This window comes from Hemicordylus capensis, chromosome 5, assembly GCF_027244095.1.
Source record: "Hemicordylus capensis ecotype Gifberg chromosome 5, rHemCap1.1.pri, whole genome shotgun sequence".
Lineage (NCBI taxonomy): Eukaryota > Metazoa > Chordata > Lepidosauria > Squamata > Cordylidae > Hemicordylus > Hemicordylus capensis.
The window spans coordinates 58,866,830-58,887,255 of NC_069661.1; the positions used below are offsets into that span (position 1 = coordinate 58,866,830).

Below are 20,426 nucleotides of genomic sequence, written 5' to 3' on the forward strand. Positions count from 1 at the left end.
TTCATCTCTGAAGGTGGGTTGTGGTTGCAAGTCCTAACTTAACTAAATGGTGATCCGCCCATGACAATGGGGAGATGACAGGAGTCCCCACCCATTGAACACAACCCTGATCAGAGCAAAAGACCAAATCGAGTGAGTGACCAGCATCATGTGTCGGTCCAGAGACATGGAATAGGCCCATAATCATCATGATTATGAACTCCAGACAACCTGGTCCTGAAACTCCTTAGCTGTTCCTGACAACCTAGTCCTGAAATAGACATTGAAGTCCCCCAACAACAACCTGGGCCACCCCAATGTACTCTGTAACCAGCTCTGTCAGCTCAGTTAGGAACTCCATTGGGCAGCGGGGTGATCAGTACACCAACAGGTCTCAGTCTATCCTTGGTCCCTAGACTTAGGTACACAGATTCAATATAGGCCAATTCCCTGATGGGATCCTGGTAGGGGAAAAGGTTTTATTATAGACCACAGCCACCCCACCTCCTCGCCAACATCCTCTCACCTGGTCCACCATGGAGTAGCCCGCCAGGAGGAGCTTCAAACCTTCTCATTAATTTACAACAAAGCACAAGACCATGCATTAAACCTAGATGCCAGTTAAGCTCTTTAATCAAGTAATACTGCGTGCAGAACCATTGGCACCATCTACCAAATATATGGCACCTATACTTGCACATCCATCAGTGTGGTGCACTTCACATCATGCACCAAATGTCTCTCAACCTCTGCACAGGGCAAACATAACTGTTCTTAAGACAAATGATTAAGTAGTCACAAACTTGATATCACAAGCAACACCACCAAGAAACCAGTCAGGGAAATAGCATCACAGACCTGAGAATAATGGCTCTTATAAAGAACAATCGTGGTGGAGGCATGGAACAGGAAACAGCTGAGCAGAGTTCAGGAAAAAGCCCCTAACACGATCAGCAAAGAATTTAATACATATTATGGTTTCCTTTCACACTACAAAGATTCCACTTAGTGTGTATTAGTACTGTTCCTTTAACAACTTGATAATGCTTTTTACCTATCTTTCTACTGTGCTTCAACTAGTTCCTACTTTGCATCTTGAAGTGGGCTGTTGCCCATGAAAGCTCTAATAATGCTCAAGCATATAATTAAAACATCTTGACAGTCAGTCTACATAGTGCTACCAGTTTGCCTACTACAATAAACTAACACAGCTATCTAAAACCAGAATAAAAAACAATATGGTAATGAGAAGCAACACTTCACAATTTTCTTGCAATAGCATCAATCCTGTATTTCCCACCTAAATCAATCAATCCTAGATTTCCCAATCAAATCAAGCAGCATACTTGATTCAATACTACTTAACACAGTTAAGATATATGATAACACATCCACGCATTATCATTCTGGTGATGTCACCCACCAAGTGGCTCAAAAATACCTGGATCAGAATTATAAAAATCCTGGTGGCTTGTACCTCAAATAAGTAGTAGGCATTGTGGTTCCAAAAGTTATTATCCAGCTAGGATTTTAATCCAAGCTACAGAAGATACCCTAGTCACTTAAGTGGCACAGTGGGGAAATGCTTGACTAACAAGCAGAAGGTTGCCGGTTCAAATCCCCACTTACCAGTGGCACTATATTAGGCAGCAGCGATATAGGAAGATGCTGAAAGGCATCAGCTCATACTGCGTGGGAGAAAGCAATGGTAAACCCCTCCTGTATTATACCAAAGACAACCACAGGGCTGTGTGGGCTCCAGGAGTTGAAATCGACTTGACGGCACACTTTACCTTACCTTACAGAAGATATCATGTCTTTCATTCCACCTCCCTGCAAATCTCTCTTATCTTTTCCACTCACCCATTAAAACTTCTTTGCTGCTCCAGTTCTCTCTCCCCATGGCATACTGACTGTGAGCCAAGCACCAGGAGGACCAATACCTTGTAGTTTTTTCCAGTGGCACTGTACTGACAATGTTAGTAGGGCTGGGAAAACTACATTTCTCATAGATCCTGCCATGTATTGGCAGGTTTCAGAAAGGGGAGGGGCCAAGTCTTCTACCCTCTCAAGAGCAGCAAGTCAGGCTAGCAAACATGGTTGAAAGGAAGGTTGGAAGCAGAGAGGTTTAAAGATGCGGAAGCAGGATGCTCTCCATTGCACTCCTGATGACATCACAGAAGCATAACATGGCACATTTGGGTGACTTGTCCCCTTAGGTAAGCAGGGTCTGCCCTGGTTGCATGTGAATGGGAGACTACATGTATGAGCACTGTAAGATATTCCCCTCAGGGAATGGAGCCACTCTGGGAAGAGCAGAAGGTTTCAAGTTCCCTCCCTGGCTTCTCCAAGATAGGGCTGAGAGAGACTCCTGCCTGCAACCTTGGAGAAGCCACTGCCAGTCTGTGTAGACAATACTGAGCTAGATGGACTAGTGGTCTGACTCAGAATATGGCAATTGCTTATGTTCCTATGCAATGAGCTCAGACCTGGTAAGTCCATTCATCTCAGAGCAAAGATGATAGAATCAAAGAATGAGCAAAGGCTAAGGAGTAGCTGGTGCATACTGAACATGTGTTCACACTTGAACATATGGGAACTGGGAGAAAAAGAACTGTGACGGACATTCAGTGGAAATGTTATGCTTAAATAATATCAGTTCAATATGCATCAGCTAATCCATAGCCTTTCCTTAAAAGAAAAGAAAAGTGATATTTAAAGCTCAATTTTCCATCCGAGTAGAGTTTGGAGGAGTTGTGAAGCAGGGTGGCAGTCCATCCAGAATACCTCACACACTGTTCTTAGCTAAATTGCACTTGATTGATGTTAAAATTAGCACTTTTGTTCTAATAAATGCAAGTTAAACTTCTGTAACAGAACTCTGTTCCATCCAAGAGTATTTTTAGTTTGGAGAGCTGAACACTCATGCCGTACTTTATTCTACAGAGGCCTCCTTCAATTTTATTTTAAAATGCAAACAGTTTATTGTGGCTATAGTAATATAAAGGCATCTGGAATATCTCATCATTATAATTTAATTTGTGCACTGAGCTGGATTCTTACCTTTTGTCCCTGCACATCTGTTGTGATGTGATCTGTCTCCCCATCCTCGGCTTCCCCCATCTTCACCAGGCTGACATCTATGGTGCCAACTGTCTTTCCACCATCCGAGCTCCTGAAAAAAGAAATTGCCGGGGTCAGGGGGTAGGAGTAATTTTATTTTCTCTTTCTCTTTGTGACCAATATCATCAAAATTAAAGTAATGTTATTCAATGTGAAATCTATTCAGGACAAAATGTGTATTTGCAACTTTAGCCTCAACATGATGGGTCAGATATGTACTCATTTTGAATATGTAGAATACATAAAAAGCAAAGTACTTTGTATCAAAGTTAATTTTGCAGCCTGTAGTACATTGTAATGAGCTGTCTCCTATGACAATAATTTTGAAGAAAACATAATACAAATTTTATCTGCAGCAACTACCACCAAATTCAACAAATGACAAGACCCACTCATCTCCAAACTGCTGTTTACTTTACTCAAGCCACACACATTAGCTGTCTGTGAGTGTACAGAGTATTTGGAAATTAATATACAAGAAGATATCCAAATGTGCCATGATAGGCTTGAAAGATCAACATTTAGAAAATATTTTCTAAAATTAAACTGTGCTTTCTCCAAAATCAACAAAATGCATGACTTTCATCAGTTTCTATCACTAAAAATAAAAAAAAATCTGTGAGCTCTACAAAGATGCAATTTATATGCATCTCTCTCTCTTTGGAAAGATTCTCTCTCTCTCTCTGCAATGTGCCCCACTGAAAGAATTAGTAATCTAGTGTGAGTTATTTATTCTTAAATGCTCCATTTAATTTGGAGCACATGGCTTAGAATTTAAAAACAGAAGTAATGCATTTATAAAAGAAAACTTTGCCAGTGTACTTTTGGACAAGAAAGGGTTATATTTAGGCAGGCTATAGACAGCATGCAGCTAAACTGCAGAGCAGTTATTCACAGGATAACCCTCTTTTCTAAAATGGCCTACAGAACAGTGGGTCCACATTTGCTTCAATATGGAATCGGGCAGATTTGAGCAACACTCTTTTTTGGGGTGTGTGTGCAGGGGCTGAAGCCAATGCTAATAGCAGCAAGTTAGAAAGCAGAATTGTGTTATACGAATGAATAACCACAGTATTGATTTTTAAATCAGTGTTCTTAATGCAATATAGTATGTTAATACTGTTAGATGTGGGAGAAAGTACTAGTGGAAATAAGCCCGAATGTCTGGGGCTGCTAGATTTACAAACACAGTTGTGATGGCTTTTTGATCGTGTTTGTTTTCTGCATTTAGCTGAGCATATCTCAGAGCTCCTTCGCACAGGCGACCATAATAAGCATCTGGGTTTTCATCAGTTAACTGGACAATGGAATGAATTTTTTCCTAGTTTATGGGCTTTGGGGATCTTTCTTCTAGAGCAGGGTTTCTTAACCTTGGGACCCCAGGTGTTGTCGGACTACAACTCCCAGAATCCCCAACCACAAATGACATGTCTGGGGATTCTGGGAGTTGTAGTCCAACAACATCTGGGGGCCCAAGGTTAAGAAACCCTGCTCTAGAGCTTTGAAGAAGGTTTCCTTTGCTCTCTCAAAGGTTCTCCAGTCCACATCCACATTATAATTCCAGGCGGGATTTACCCTAGGCCAGAGGGTAACAGCTCCTTGGCCCCCCTCCAGATTTAGACAATTTGCATAAACTTGGGTTCTTTCATCCGGAGTCAGAAGGGTATCTAAACGTTCTGTAATATCAGCACACATGGGGTCATGTGCGCACACTATAGTCCTGAAGCGTCTAATCACTTGCTGGGCGTCCTTTTGAAAGGAGGGGATAGATTGCTGCCAAATTACAATGTCTCCCGGGGGGGAAAGGCATATGCACTCGCCTCCCTGCAGGGCTGGCATTGCCCCCTTGGGCAATCCACTGTGTCTGCAACGGCGCCAGGAGGGCCTCTGGGGTTTCCTTGGCAGGCCCTACAGTCGCACCCGATGGGAAACTCATAGTGCCATAGGGCGGTGGCGGTAGCGCAGTCACATTCGACAGACACTTTCCAGCAGAAAGTTATGCCCAACAATACCAGTAATCCATCTGGCTAGGCATAAACGTCTCGAGTGTCTCTCTTAAAAGTTTTAACCAACAATAATCAAAAGTGCCCCATGCTGGCCAAATTTGCCTTCCCGATTCATCAAAGAACTGCTGCCATGACTTATTTAAAGTGATGGCTTGACCCTTAGACATACCAATCTGTACTGGGAGCTTACCTGCCTCCCATGCCTGCAGGAATTTCCACAACGGGGTCACTGGGGGAATTTTATTTTCCCCGGCTCCCATTTCCCTAACTTAATGTGATACTGGTATCCCTTGGTTGTTCCACTTTCCATGGAGGGCGCTCTAATAGCGTCCCAAGACCCAGCTCACCTGCAGTTGTGGTACCATGTTCTTGTTTTCTCTTCCCTCTTTAGTTTTGAATCGGGGCAAAAAAAAAGTTTTGAAGTCTGACACTGGTGGGGCACCAAGTCCAACCTCTTTACAGCCTAAGTATGCCCAAGGACTCACTGATCAAATGCCTGAGGGACCAAGGGTTCCTGTTGCTGGCTGGCAGATATTGTGGAGTCCCGGGGCAGTCCAGGCAACCAAGGTCCCGGCATCGGAGTCGCCAAAATTGTTAGATGTGGGAGAGATCCTCCCTGACGTTCGTTTTTTTTGTTAGGTAATTTCCCCACCAGACACCAGAAATCAGAGTTTCAACAAAGCTTTATTTATGCTAGCAAAAGCTCTGAGTGCAGCCGCCTGCCTGCTCTAGCAGCCCACCCATCATTATATAATCAACAGTAAATAGCTTTCGCACCTGCGCATTGTATACAAGTCAACGTGTTACTTTAACCCTACAGGTTCAGATTTGCTTCCAAGCGCCACACTCCACATTTACATCTGGTTTGTAGCCTTGGTCCCCCCCCCGCCCGCTTTTGGGGGCATTCCTTTGGCCATTGCCATCATAAAATACCTTTGAAGCATGGGGGTATCTACTAACAACTGCAATTGCCATTTTATAGGGCGTATAGCCTAGTGAGCTAGGTGCTATTCAAACTAATTGTGCTTCTTGGCTGCTATAGCAAATTGCAAATAATATTCCAACAACAATACCAACAACAGGGGCAGGGAGGCTGAATTTCCTTATGAGTATGAAGGCTGAGATTTATAGTAACTACACCCAGAACTTACTGTGGCATACTCTATGGATCCCCCAATGTGCCCAGAAATGCACTCCAAAGGGCATAATGTCTCCCCCAAACCACAAAAAGTTGGGGGGGGGGAGTCAGGTTTTGTTTTTGAATGAGCCACAAACTGGCTCCTCCTAGGTTCCAAGAGGGCTCTCAGCTATCACTTCTGGCACCCTAGGAACTACCGATACATGGTTTTTAACCCCTTTGTATCCATGAATACTGAAAAAGGATGTCAATGAGAAACCCCGCGGATATGCGGAAACGCAAATAGCGGTTCAGCGAATAACGAGGTTCTCCTGTACATCTTTTTAAAACCCTCATCTACCAAGCAGGTTGCAAAGTAATCACACTGGACTATAGTTCAGGGGTTTTTCAGTTCCCTTACTTGTCATGTGTCAAAGGGCAAATTCCATCAGTGAATTTGAACCAAAGGTGGACTTGCTGATAGCTTATCTGCTTCCACAATGTCATGCAAACCATATTTTGCCAGAGGCTTCCCAGTTCCCAGGAAAAGTACTTCTTCCATCTGAATTACTACAGTTTATTACATTGATGCAGTAATAAACTACTTAGTTTCTATCACAACAATATAAGTAAAACAGGCTACACTAACCAAGAAATCTAAGTGAGAAGAAAGGAATATGCAAAACAAGTGGTAGTTGCCAGGTCACATATACCTTTTAAAAGCCCAGTTGTCATGACAGATGCACTGGTAAAGAGTATCACTTTATTACAGATTAGACTGTTTTGATGAAAATGCTAAACTTCTGTCTTCTTGCCAGTTTAGATTAAATATTCAACTATTAAACTATGAATTACAGGCTGTCACAGGTTTAATCCTGTATGTTGTCCTGGATTCCAGTAGCAACACAAATGTATCTAGACTGTCAATCATACCACAAGGCTATAAAGACAATCTTATTCTTATCCTTGTTGGGGATTTTTTAAAAGATTCCAAACAGAATTAATCAGAATTTATTTCCCAAACAGAAAAGAGAATTCATTTAAGGAATCAACTACAAGTTCCTGATCAAGGGTTTATGCTCAGAGAAAACACAAATGTACTCACTGTCAAAATGAATTGCTCAGAGTGACAAAAACAAAATTGATCAGTTGGGCGGGGGGGAGGGATCTGCAGATGATTTCCTACATGCTGTCATCAGAGATTTTCCCATTCTTTCATACTAAAATTCTGTACAAGAAAATGTGTTACAGGAGCAGACTGTGCACTTGAATGTTAATCCAGGGTGCCAGATAATAAATTAGTCCTGATTTGATGGAGGCAGGAGAGCTGCAGGTACTTTTAAAATGTTTTAGTTATCAGTTGGTTAAAAGGCAATTGGTTATCAGTCAGTTAAAATCTGTTACATTTAAAATGAATTTGACTATCATTAAACCTCAGGATAGTGCCAGTGTCATGAAGGGCCAAGACAGACATGGGCCCAGCAGTGCATATCCACCCAGACCCATGACCCTATGTCTGCCCCCAAGATCCAGCTGGCTCCCTTCATGAAGGCTGCAAGTCAGACAACTGGCACATTCACTATATTTGCCACCCAACACCCCAGAATCAGCCAATGGAACCAGGGGAGATAGCAAAGACCTCAGCAGCACCTCCTCTTTGCTCCCACTCTCCAAGGGTAAGGGAAGGAAGGCGGTGCAGCACAGGCCTTTGGCACAGCCTCTTCACTCCCACCCTACGCAAGGGGGAGGAAGAAACAGATGAGTTCGGGCCAGTGGCTACAGCAGCACTACTTCTTTGCCTGCCAGGTAGGCCAAAGGGAGCTGCCAGTAGTGCACCAGGGGGGTGGGGGGCCCAGTACAAGCTGGCACTGGCCTTGCTGTTGAGAATACTAGAAAAACGACAAGATACACCAGATAGAGATGCTGCTGCTTTGACAGTTCAGGGCAATTTTGTATGCTGTTACTTAAGCAGAAGCTGTTTGCAATTTTATTGTATGTATTCTAATTTTGTTTTTAAATGTTATAAATGCCTTTAATACTGGGATGATAAAAATCTATACATAAAATTACAATTTTACTGGCCTTTATTAGAAGAAACACCATAATTTTAATATTTTCTTTCCATGTGGTATTACCTTAACATAAAGTAAAGTGTGCCATCAAGTTGATTTTGACTCCTGGCGCCCACAGAGCCCTGTGGTTTTCTTTGGTAGAATACAGGAAAAGTGTATTTATTTATTTATTTATTTAACATTTTATATCCCGCTCTTCCTCCAATGAGCCCAGAGTGGTGTAGTACATACTTAAGTTCTTCCTCACAACAACTCTGTGAAGTAGGTTAGGCTGAGAGAGAAGTGACTGGCCCAGAGTCACCTAGCAAGTATCATGGCTGAATGGGGATTTGAACTCAGGTCTCCACGGTCCTAGTCCAGCACTCTAACCACTACACCACACTGGCTCAATGGTTTACCATTGCCTCCTCCTGCGCAGTATGAGATGATGCCTTTCAGCATCTTCCTATATCGCTGCTGCCCTATATAGTACCAGCGGGAATTTGAACCAGCAACCTTCTACTTGTTAGTCAAGCATTTCCCTGCTGCACCACTTAAGGTGACATTACATTAACATACCAGGACCAAAATAGCTTCATAAAAACAAAATGTGCCCTTGATTTGCATCTATATCTATTAATATTAGCTTTCACTAGTGAAAAACTGATCTTCATCAATTAGTCAGTTAAACTAAGTAAATCAGCCATAGATCCCTCATCTATACTTTATACTACTACCCAGAACCTTTAAAATTCTACTGCTTATATGATGAGTTTCCATAGTGTACTTAACAATGGCCAATTATAGACTTGACCTTAAATGCAGAATCCCATCTGCATGCCCACCCTATCCTTAAAAAACAAACCATGATTTTGAAAATCTTAAATCACAGAATGAAAAAAGAAAACATTACTTTTTAAAACTACAGATATCCCAACAACAAAGAACCACATCAGTACTCTGAGAATAACCCATCATCCTGTCAAAATGAGAAATTTAAATCATATCATGAGAGCTCTCAGGCAGCAAGATCCTGTATTCCAAGCATGTAAATAAATCTAAGAAAATAGCCAATAAATTTAAAACATATCCAATAAAAATGTAACTTAAGAATGAACAAGATAGGGAAAATGAAAAGCCTCCAAGACACAATGCAATGACAAAAAATACAGAACTACAAACCAGAATATAGCCCCCCCCCATCTGTCAATAAAGTATTGTGCAAATATCACTTTTGTTTATCCAAAACATCTGATTATCTGAAAGTCCCTGCTGTGGATATCCTCCAGGTGATCCAAAGTAAAGAAAGTTGCACTCAAATTGTTACTACGAGTTGCTACCAGCTACGTTTATTCTACCCAACTTCCAGGAGCCTCCCTGTTTGCAGCTGCATCTCCAGGCTTGGAGACTGCACTTTGGATATGCTCAGGAGTTGCACCGCAATGTGAGCTCTCAGTTTATAGGGGGCATGTCACTTAATTGGCAGTGGGCTAGTCACCCCTAGATTTGGCTGCAACAAGCAAATTGGAACAGGGATCCAGATGCACGTCCCTCCCTAAACTGGGGACCCCAGCTAAGTAGACTTGAAAGTTAACTGGCATCCAAAGCAACTCTAAACTTAGAGTGAACCACCTCACTCTCCTCCCTCCTTTCACAGGATATAACAACACGCTAAGGAGCCTATTATGCCAAGAAGAAGAAAGGCAGATAAGGTAGTGAAGTAATGTTCTCCCCATCACAAAGGAGATGAGTCAGTGAGTAGACCTGGAAGTGTATCCATTGAAATCATTGATAGGATTACTGGAGAGCCCCTCCCAGCACGGATGCTCTGCATACTCTGATTTTGAGAGCCCATCTCACACCTGCATACTCTGATTTTCATCACAATCAGCCTTCTACACAAAAGGCGATCCCCACATTGTTACACCCAGGAAGAATGATCAGACACAATACATTCTGTCCAGGCTCACCCTGGCCCCTATAATCAGCAAAGTACGACAGCACGAATGTGCCCCAAGGCATGTTTTGGGATATAAGTATCCCCAGTTCCATGACCCAGTATGCTCTACTGTGCTATGCTAATACACTGGAGGCTCCAAGGACCCCAGCAAACAATCTTCATGCTTCCTTGTATACTCCACCTTGTGCTATACAACCAGCAACCTTTGTGCTCCCTCATATGCTCTTCTTGCGACTCCACTGGGCACTGCTTGTGCCCTCCTACAACCTATAAAGAACTTGAAATCATTATCTGGATCGGTCCTTGTGCCAATCCATCCAGCTTGCTTTGCACCCATAAGAAGCTGGACCCATGGATAAGCTTTTCTTGTGGGCACCTCTCCCTCTATTAATCTTCTACATTCCTCCTGCTTCCCATCATGCTGAGGAGCGAGACTCTGCAGTCCTTCCAGGAGCCCCTGGATCTCATCATATGAGCCCCTAGTGGTGCAGTGGTAAAAAACTGCCGCCCTGTAACCAGAAGGTTACAAGTTCGATCCTGACCAGGGGCTCAAGGTTGACTCAGCCTTCCATTCTTCCGAGGTTGGTAAAATGAGTACCCAGAATGTTGGGGGGCAATATGCTAAATCATTGTAAACCGCTTAGAAAGCTTCGGCTATAGAGCGGTATATAAATGTAAGTGCTATTGCTATTGCTATCATCCAGATCAAGGGAATATGAGCCTTCACCTCTCTTCGGGCTGTGAAACTATCTCTGCTCCCCTGTCTTAAATCCAATCCCCTTTACATTTATCTCTCGAGGCTCTTTGCTCTTGCCCGCCTGGGAACTCATACAAATTAGACTTTAAGCTAAAACACCTAATTGCAGTTGGTTTACTTAGAAATGTATTTTTATTAGACTTTAAGCTAAAATACCTCACAGTAGTAGACTTATCTAGCAACATATTCTTAATTGCTTTAACCACACAATTATCTTCCTGTATCCCTCTCCTTCAAAATAAATTATATTCTTTTAATTTTGAAACTATGTCTCAATCCAGTCATTTCTTGTGTCCAAATATTTGCACAAATTAAAACTGGTGAAGCTGACCCCTGTAATAGCTAATTTCCCCCCAAAGCCTGAACATTAGGGTGCTGACCAAAAACCCCAGGGCCAGTGCCTTTAACAGAGTAAATACTCATGCATTAGCAGACATTATAAAAGAGTAAGAAATAAACAATCTGAGACTAGCTGCAGAACAATAATTTATTGTTTAGGAACTGTGGTCTGTAGGGTTCACTGTCTGTGCTCTTTACCCAACAGAAATGTATTCCATGCAATTAACATTTGTTATTACCATTTTCTGAACATTTAAATCTAATGTTTCCTATATGTGTTTGGATTGCTATTTAAAACTCTTGATTAAATCAAAATATGAACAGCCAAATGGTTCCTGTGGCCATCCCTTCACCCCCACAAAATTAGCTTAGGAACCCAGAGGAAAGCTAACTGCATATTTGCATGCAGATTTGGAATTATGGCACTCAGTTTCAGCTGGTCTAGTGTCAATGAGATGAGCCTTTCCCATCTCATAATGCACACAACTAAATGTTGTGGTCCAATAATGTGTATACACTCTGTTAACTGCAATTCTTGATGATAAGAACATATTTTTAGATTTATGACAACACTTTCCATTCTACACAACTATAATTTCCATGCAGATTCACTGATTAAAACTATGAAACTATGCACTGAATTTCTAGTTCCAGATAGGTCAAGTAATAAATAAAATGTCATTGAACCCGAATATAAGTTTTTGTCTACTTTTTTGCACACCTTCCTAGTTTGTAAAGCCAAGCTGATACCCATCTGCCTGAGGTAAATCACAACCAGAAACTCCAATCTGTATTCTAGCTGTGTAAAACTGAACTAATTAAGTTGATTTGTGAAGAGAAAAAGGATGATGATTTCTATATTAATTTTATTTGTTAAGGAAATAACATAGCAAGCAACTGTAAATGTTCTGCAGGTGTTAAATGCAAAGTGATTTAGCAGGGGGGGAGTAACTGGCCCTATCCACCCACAGCACAGTACTTCCAGGGACTGTTGCTGGTGTCTATCTTATGTTTCTTTTTAGATTGTGAGCCCTTTGGGGACAGAGATCCATCTTATTTATTTATTATTTCTCTGTGTAAACTGCCCTGAGCCATTTTTGGAAGGGTGGCATAGAAATCAAATAAATACATAAATACATAATTTAGACAGATTCTTGGTGGAAAGGTCTATCAATGGCTACTAGTCTGGTGGCTGTGGGCCATCTCCAGCCTCAGAGGCATGATGCCTCTCAATACCAGTTGCAGGGAACTCTCTACACGGTATATATACTTTTTAGTATATGTTTTGTTAGATGGGCCTTGTGCCTGATCCAGCAGGGCTGTTCTTGTGTTCTTATGTACCCATGCGTTAGTCATGTCGTGGCTGGATTACTGCCATGTGCTCTACATGGGGCTGCCCTTGAAGAATATTTGGAAACGTCTTCATCTTGGAGAGACCACATTACTCCTTTTCTGATAGAGCTACACTGGCTGCCAATAGGTTTCCAGGCAAAATACAAGGTGCTGGTTATAACCTATAAAGCACTAAAGGGCTTGGGCCCTGGGTATTTAAATGAACCAGTCGAATCACATAAGAGGAGTTGCTGGACACCTCCAACTCAGACATCACAGTAATTGTGGAGTCTCCATCTAAATGAGCCCAAATACGAGAGATTTTATCTGAAAAGAATTCATTAAACACATCACAACAGGTAACTGATGGCTCTAAATTCTGATTCAAGCAAGTGGGGGCAGATACTAATCCCCTCACAACCCTGCACAACTCCGCTGGACGTGAACTTGCAGAGGCAATACGGGGCCAATTTTGAAGCAGCTGGGAGGGGATGCTTGGGAGCAATCGTGTCTACTGCCCTGGGGAGCATGTTGTTCCAGTTCTCCACCAGGGCATCAACAGGATCACCAGCAGAGCCAACATCAAATCCCTCCAAGGCTTTTTGGAATCCTCTTGGGTCCAATAACCTTTTTGAGCAGACCATTCTAATAGATCCCTCACCCCTGCAGAGGTAGGAAGTGGTTGTAAGCCTAACCTTAACCAGATGGTGGTCCATCCATGACAATGGGGAAATCACAGGATTCCCCACCCACGGAACACCACCCTGATCAGAGTAAAAGACCAAATCAAGTGTGTGACCTGCAACATGCATTGGTCCAGAAACCACTTGGGAAAGGCCCATAGCTGTCATGCCACTATGAACTCCTGAGCTGCCCTGGACAAGTTGGTCCTGAAATTACACTGAAGTCCCCCAACACCAAAGGTCTGGGAGACGGCAACGCAAATTCTGCGAACAAGTCCGTGAGCTCAGTAAGGGATTCTGCTGGGCAGCGGGGTGATCAGTACACCAACAGAAGTCCCAATCTATCCCTGGTCCCCAAACTTAAGCACACACATTCAATATGGTCCCTGTCAGGGACCCTGGTAAGGGAGATGTTAACCTTATAGAGCACAGTCACTCTACCTTCCTGCCCATGTCCCCTCATCTGCTCCTCTTCAGAATACCCTGGAGAGAGAAGATGTGACCAGACTGGGCCACTAGCCTCCCCAAACCAAGTCTCGGTGATACACACCAGGTCGGCCCCTTCACCCACAATCAAATCATGGATGAGTTCGGGTTTATCCTGGACCAACCTGGCATTGCAAAGGAGAATGGTGAGGATATGTGGGTTGTTGGCAATGCTCCCCGAGGTCAAAGAGCTGGCAGGACAACCGGAAGGGAAGACAGATATTAAATTTCTGACTGCCCTTCCCCTGGCATGGCCTGCTGACCTGCCAACGTTACTTCTATTCCCCACCACCTCCGGAATAGCTGCCCATAGTCAACAAAGGCACCCCGTTTCCCCATCTCTAGATAAACCCAGACATATTACAAATTAACTTCAACCAAGTCTCAGTAACAAGTAGGCAAACCAGCTATTGCAGCTCCTAGAATAACCAACAGGAATATAGTATGCCCCAGCCCTCAATCCCACACCGAAGGCCGGCTGCCTACAGGTCGGCTGCCTACCGCTGGCCCTTCCTCCGTCTTTATAGGCTTCCCAAAATTCAGAGTCACCTCTCTCACAGGTGGCTCCAAGCTGAGGCAGATGAAAATTAGTGCTCTCAGTTGGAAAAAGTTGCCAGCACTCAGGAAGATGAAAGGGCAAAGCACAACTACACAGGCTGTTGCCTTTTTTCAAAGGTAAAGAGCCCCAGATGCTGTAGCCTAGCCTCATAAGGAAGGTGCTCCAGGCCCCTGATCATTTTGGTTGCCCGTACGCAGTATTCCAGATGTGGCCTCACCATAGATTTGTATAAGTGCATTATAATATTAGCATTTTTATTTTCAGCCCCCTTCCTAATGATTCCAAGTATGGAATTAGCCTTTTTCACAGCTGCCGCGCACTGAGACGACACTTTCAAAGAGATGGTCAGTCATCGACAGCTCAGATTCCATCAGCGTATATGTGAAGTTGGTGTTTTTTGCATCACTTTACACTTGCTTACACTGACCCACATTTGCCATTTTGTCGTACAGTCCCCCAGTTTGGAGAGGTCTTTTTGGAGCTCCTCGCAATCCACTGTGGATTTCACTATCCTAAATAGCTTAGTGTCATCTGCAAATTTGGCCACTACGCTGGTCACCCCAACTCCTAGATCGTTTGTGAACAAGTTAAAGAGCACTGGTCCCAGTACTGATCCCTGGGGGACCCCACTTCCTACCTACCTCCATGGTGAAACTGTCCTTTTATTCCTACTCTCTGTTTCCTGTCCTTCAACCAGTTACTGATCCACACATGAGCCTGTCCCCTTACTCTATGACTGCTAAGTTTAATCAAGAGCCTTTGGTGGGGGACTTTATCAAAAGCTTTTTGGAAGTCCAAGTATACAATGTCAACCGGATCACATTTATCCATATGCCTGTTGACACTCTCAAAGAACTTCAAAAGGTTAGTGAGACAAGAATTTCCCTTGCAGAAGCCATGCTGGTTCTCCTTCAACAAGGCCTTTTCTTCTATATGCTTAACAGTTTTGTTCTTAAGTATGCTTTCCATCAACTTACTCGGCACTGAATTAAGGTGACCAGCCTGTAATTTCCCAGATCCCCGCAGGATACTTTTTTAAAAAATTGGAATCACATTGGCTACTTTCCAGTCCTCTGGTACAGAGCACGATTGTAGGGATCTCCTATTTTTGCTAGGAGATCAAAAATGTCACATTTGAGTTCTTTCAGAACTCTTGGGTGGATGCCATCTTGCCCTGACGATTTGTTAATTTTTAGTTTTTCAAGGCAGTTTAGAACATCTTCCTTTGTCAGCTCAAATTAGTCCAGTTCCTCAGCCGCTAAACCCGAAGAGCTCAATTCTAGAAAGGGTATATGGACAGTATCCACCGCTGTGAAGACAGATGCAAAGAATTCATTCAGCTTCTCTGCAATCTCCTTAAACTCCTTAATAATCTTTTTCACACCCTCATCATCTAAGGGTCCAACCACCTCCCTGGCAGGTTTTCTACTTGTGATATATTTATCTGTGTAACCGTAGCCAGATCTGCCTTCTCGAGAAAAGGCCACAGATGGCAGACTAGCTGAAGCTGTGCAAAGGCACCCCTGGCCACTACCTCTACCTGAGCATCCAAAAGCAGAGTCGGACCCAGCTACACCCCCAAGCTGTACACTAGCCCTTTCAAGAGAGTTTAACCCCATCCAGAGCTGGTTGAATCACCCTTTCCCAACTGACTTTCCTACTGACCAACAGCACCTCCATCTTGTTTGTATTCAGCTTTAGTTTGCTAGCCCATATCCAGCCCATCACTGCCTCCAGCCCCTGGATCAGTACATCCACTGCTTCCCTAGGATCTGATGTCAGGGAAATGTAGAGCTGAGTGTCATCTGTTTACTGATGACACTTGAGCCCAAACCATCTGATGACTTCTCTCAGCGGTTTCATGTAGATGTTGAACAATATGGGGGGCAATACTGAACCTTGTGGGACACCCCCCATAGGCTAGAGGCCAAGGAGTCAAGCAGAAGTATGCCAGCACCAACCTCTGGAACCTACCCCCAATAAAGGACCAGAACCACTCCAATGCACTACCCCTATCCCTATACCTGAGAGGCAGTACAGAACGATATCATGGTTGATATTATCAAATGCTGCTGAGAGGTCCAGCATAAAAAGCAGGGATGCACTCCCCCTGTCTAGGTCGCCACCATTATATATCAAAATTCTAATGGAATTTTTATTCCTGAAACATGGAATATGTTCTGATGAAAATACGAAACACTCTGTTGTCCAAGGTGTGGTGTTTGTAAAAAAAAAAATAATAATAATAATCAATTCCTTGATCCAGGCCAGCGCCTAAATATCGCTTTGATATCCCAGCCCAGTCTTTGACTAGTGGGTGGAGCACATAAACAACAAGCCGGAAAAACAGGGAGGGAAGCTGGATTGTTTGCTGTGTGAGAAACTAAAGGGCATTCTTAATTCCAAATGTGATGGTGATGTGTTAAAGCCTGGTCTTTCTGTCCTACAGTCCTGAATTCATTGGATTCATACACTAAGGAGCACAGAAAACTGATAAAATGTTTAGAACCAACTTCTGTAGGTTCTAAACATTCTAGACGGAAAACATTTTAATGTTTGGTTATTCTTCACGTTTTTTCCAGAATTAAATGTTTGGGATGCATGTGAGCAACCACATGCAAAGTAGACCCATACCTTTCTCAAAGCAAAAAAAAACCAAAACCAAGTTGCATGTATAGAACTCGATCCAAAGAACCATGAGCAGAAGGGAAATGGCTGTAGGCATTACTTGGCAAATGTAACTTACGAGCTGGAGTTGACACAGTCCTACATCAGGAATGCTCTAGAGCAGGGTTTCTTAACCTTGGGCACCCAGATGTTGTTAGACTACAACTCCCATCATCCTCAGCCACAAAGGCCATGTCTGGGTATGATGGGAGTTGTAGTCCAACAACATCTGGGTGCCCAAGGTTAAGAAACCCTGCTCTAGAGTAGTGCTTCACATGCAAAAGGAAACCTTTGGCTCTAATCCAAGGTTACTAATTCATTACTCAAGGAGTATGAGATTAACTGAAAAAGAAGTAAAAGACTGCAAACTTAGCTCTTCAGACATTGACTGTATTTCACAAAGAGTGCCCAAGTGCAGCTAAATACATGTAATTTTTGCTTATAAGGTAAGTGCTCATCTACATTATGGTTAACCATGGGTATTAGCATCACTGCAGAATTAAAGCAGATAAGGGAAGAAGGGGGAAATACTCCCCAGGGAGAGAAGGGAAACAAAACATGTTTTGCCAGGATTCATCCCACTTCCTTAACTATGTTTAATAGACTGGTAGCGTACACAGGACCATAGAGATGATGAAATGGAATGTATTCTCCAATCTACTCCAATATACTCTTAAAAATCCTGCAGTTAACTTCAGCTTTGTACACTATAAAAATGGCAGCAATTGAGACAGACATCTGATAAACCTGTAGTAATTCTGAGTTTGGAAACACAGACAAGCAGCTGTCTTTAAATGTCATTGATTGTTTATCTGGCATGTTTTGCAGTTAACAGGAAAAAAGACCTACCTCAGGCTAAGAGTCAATTGTTGCTCCTTTGATTTCACCAAATCGCCTACTTTAAATGAAGCACAACCCAGAAAGCTTCTCTAGAAACCAAAGGAAATAAAAGAGGAGAGGAGATGGGTGAGCTGGGATAGAGGGAGGTAAATAGCACCTTCATTAGATTTTTAGTTTTAGTAGTTTCTCTTTCAATCTTGTGGCTGCATATGGTAGCAAGAGAGAAATGTTAAATAGGAAACTATTACCTTGATCTATTATCCTGCAGAATGCCTTCACAGATCCGTGACACTATTATCAATAATTTGTTAAGCTGAGGCAGGAACCTCTTTCTCATTAAAAACAAACAGAATGACAACCTGACAAACAGCATGCTGAAAACATACAGGTGCAAGACAGGGTGTCTCTGGGTTGTTTGTTTAGAATGAAGGTGTATCGTTCCTATTCATACAATGTTTATATAACAAGTAATGTTAAATCTCAGAATTTTACCACAGTTCTTGCTACAATAATTTCTCACACCTGGAGGCATTATCATCTAGCCAAACAGAAACACATTTGCTTTCAAAAGCTATTTTTATGAATCTCTTAGAACAAGATATTAATAGAAATGTTACATTTCCCCAGTTCATCACATTGTTCTAGGCATTTGTTTTCTTATTTCCATCCCCAAAAGGACAAATTCATTCCAGTGCAGATGCAGCTAAATGGATTCATATGGCTACATTGATTACATTTATTCTAATCTAACTTTTTTTTTCTATGACCCAAATGGCCTCTACATAATTGCACCACTGATCTTTTATTATCTTTTAAAAGTCACCAATTGCTCATCTTAAAAATATATATTATTGTAAAATATCTTTGACTGAAAGTATCCTGAACTAGCAATGATCCTTTCTAGTTCACTGTAGACCATTCAATAAGTGTGTACTTTCAGGTCTCACTCCCATCACAGAATTTAAAAAAACACCAACGCTCATAATTCACTATATCGACACTTTATATGCATCGTTCACACTCCTGTGTTGCAGCAGAACTTCCCTGCTAGATTTCTAGACATAGAGATAAGCAATCTCAGATTTTATAGTTTGGCTACTGACCCTCAAATAGGTAACATTATGATGCTACGAATCCTGGGTTCAATGCCTGGATGGAGACTGCTTGGAAACTAGGGCTAACAGCGTTGAACCATTAACCAGGTTCAAAGCAACAGCAATGCAAACCTTATCATAGCATTTTTCTCTGGCAATGATTCCACAGACAATTTGTCCAGTGTCAGAGCTGATTCTATGCTGAAACGAATCTGTATGGTATCAAAAAGGATTGGAGGATGAGGGTAGGGCTTCACTGAAGCAAAGATCTGGCTTCTGTAAGAAGGCAGCTGGTTTTTGGCAGCTGCAGCATTTCAAAACACACCTTTCCCTCCTCTGTACCCATCTTAGAATGCAACAAGGCAGAAAGCAACATCATGCCGTGTCCTTTTCCTGGGATATTACTGGAAATTCCAGTCACTAGATAATGTCCTCCAATTGGGCATCTATTGACCCTTCAGCAAGTGCATTACTTGTATCATTTTGATTTACCATGAACCATAATATGACTATAATATGAAGCTCAAGAACCTACTAGAACTGTTGAACTTTTATTTTTAAAAGTTAGTATATTGATCAATGAACTCAACTGTCTTACCCCAGTATCTGTCCTTGGCTCTTTGTGTTCTGCCAGGATGCTGGTGCGGACCTGGAAGGAAAAAGTTTATTTTTAGCTACATTTTGAATTGTACTTTGTACTAGAATATGATTCTGTCATCTATATCCATATCTATATCCATATCTATATCTAGAGACATCACAATGCTGTTTTGCAAGTAGACTGGGGTAGTAATCCAGACAAAGTGAAAAGCATGAATATAGTTAGTTTTTAAAATGACAATTGCATATACATATGGAGTTCTTTGAGAGCGTCAACAGGCACAACACACAGCAGCACAACTCTACTTAGGGCACCCATGGCCTGACACTTTCATGAGCGGGTATAGTCCACATGGATTGACGCTGCTCCTGCAGTGCTCATGAGTAAGCCAGGCTTGTAAGCACCCCACCACCCAGGGGAAGTGGCTGGGCCCCGCTTCCCCCCTTCTTTGTTAAAAAAAAAAAAAATTAGAACAGATCCCCCTTAATACTCACCACCCTCTTCCCCTGTGCAGACTTTCATACACCCAGAGGCCATCTAGATGCTCCCTTTGGTTTTTCTTTTCCCGGGCACATGCACCGAGGGGGTTGACACTAGGATGTACTTTTAAACCTATTCAAAATGTCTGGGTCCTGGTGCATCGTCACACCTTATGCAAATATCTCACTGCAGGGATTCCCGGGAAAGATCAGCCCCCATTGCCCAGCCAGCACGGGACAGCAGGGTGCATGTACCGGGGTGCTTGCAAGGCTGCATATGGCTGGGCGGACTGGTGTGGGGCATAGCTTCACAGCAGATTGCCTGTAGTCCCCAAGACAATGAGAGCATTCTC

General features: G+C 42.6%; 1 protein-coding gene and 1 long non-coding RNA gene across 20 annotated transcripts in view; one reads left to right on the forward strand and one right to left on the reverse strand.

The window, feature by feature from the left end:
* Window positions 1–3,174, forward strand: part of LOC128326690 (uncharacterized) — a 36,208-nt gene extending 33,034 nt beyond the window's left edge. Inside the window, exon 4 of the long non-coding RNA XR_008308202.1 lies at window positions 3,112–3,174. This is a non-coding gene — a long non-coding RNA (uncharacterized LOC128326690). The remainder of the gene's footprint in view (window positions 1–3,111) is intronic.
* The window catches only part of INPP4B (inositol polyphosphate-4-phosphatase type II B), a 461,921-nt gene that overhangs the window by 182,940 nt on the left and 258,555 nt on the right, over window positions 1–20,426 (reverse strand). For all 19 annotated transcript variants that reach the window (XM_053253993.1, XM_053253999.1, XM_053254002.1 and 16 more), the window contains 3 exons: window positions 19,592–19,642; window positions 17,909–17,988; window positions 3,043–3,154 (listed from right to left, as the gene is read on the reverse strand). In XM_053253993.1, coding sequence (XP_053109968.1) covers window positions 3,043–3,154; window positions 17,909–17,988; window positions 19,592–19,642 — 243 coding nt within the window. The remainder of the gene's footprint in view (window positions 1–3,042; window positions 3,155–17,908; window positions 17,989–19,591; window positions 19,643–20,426) is intronic.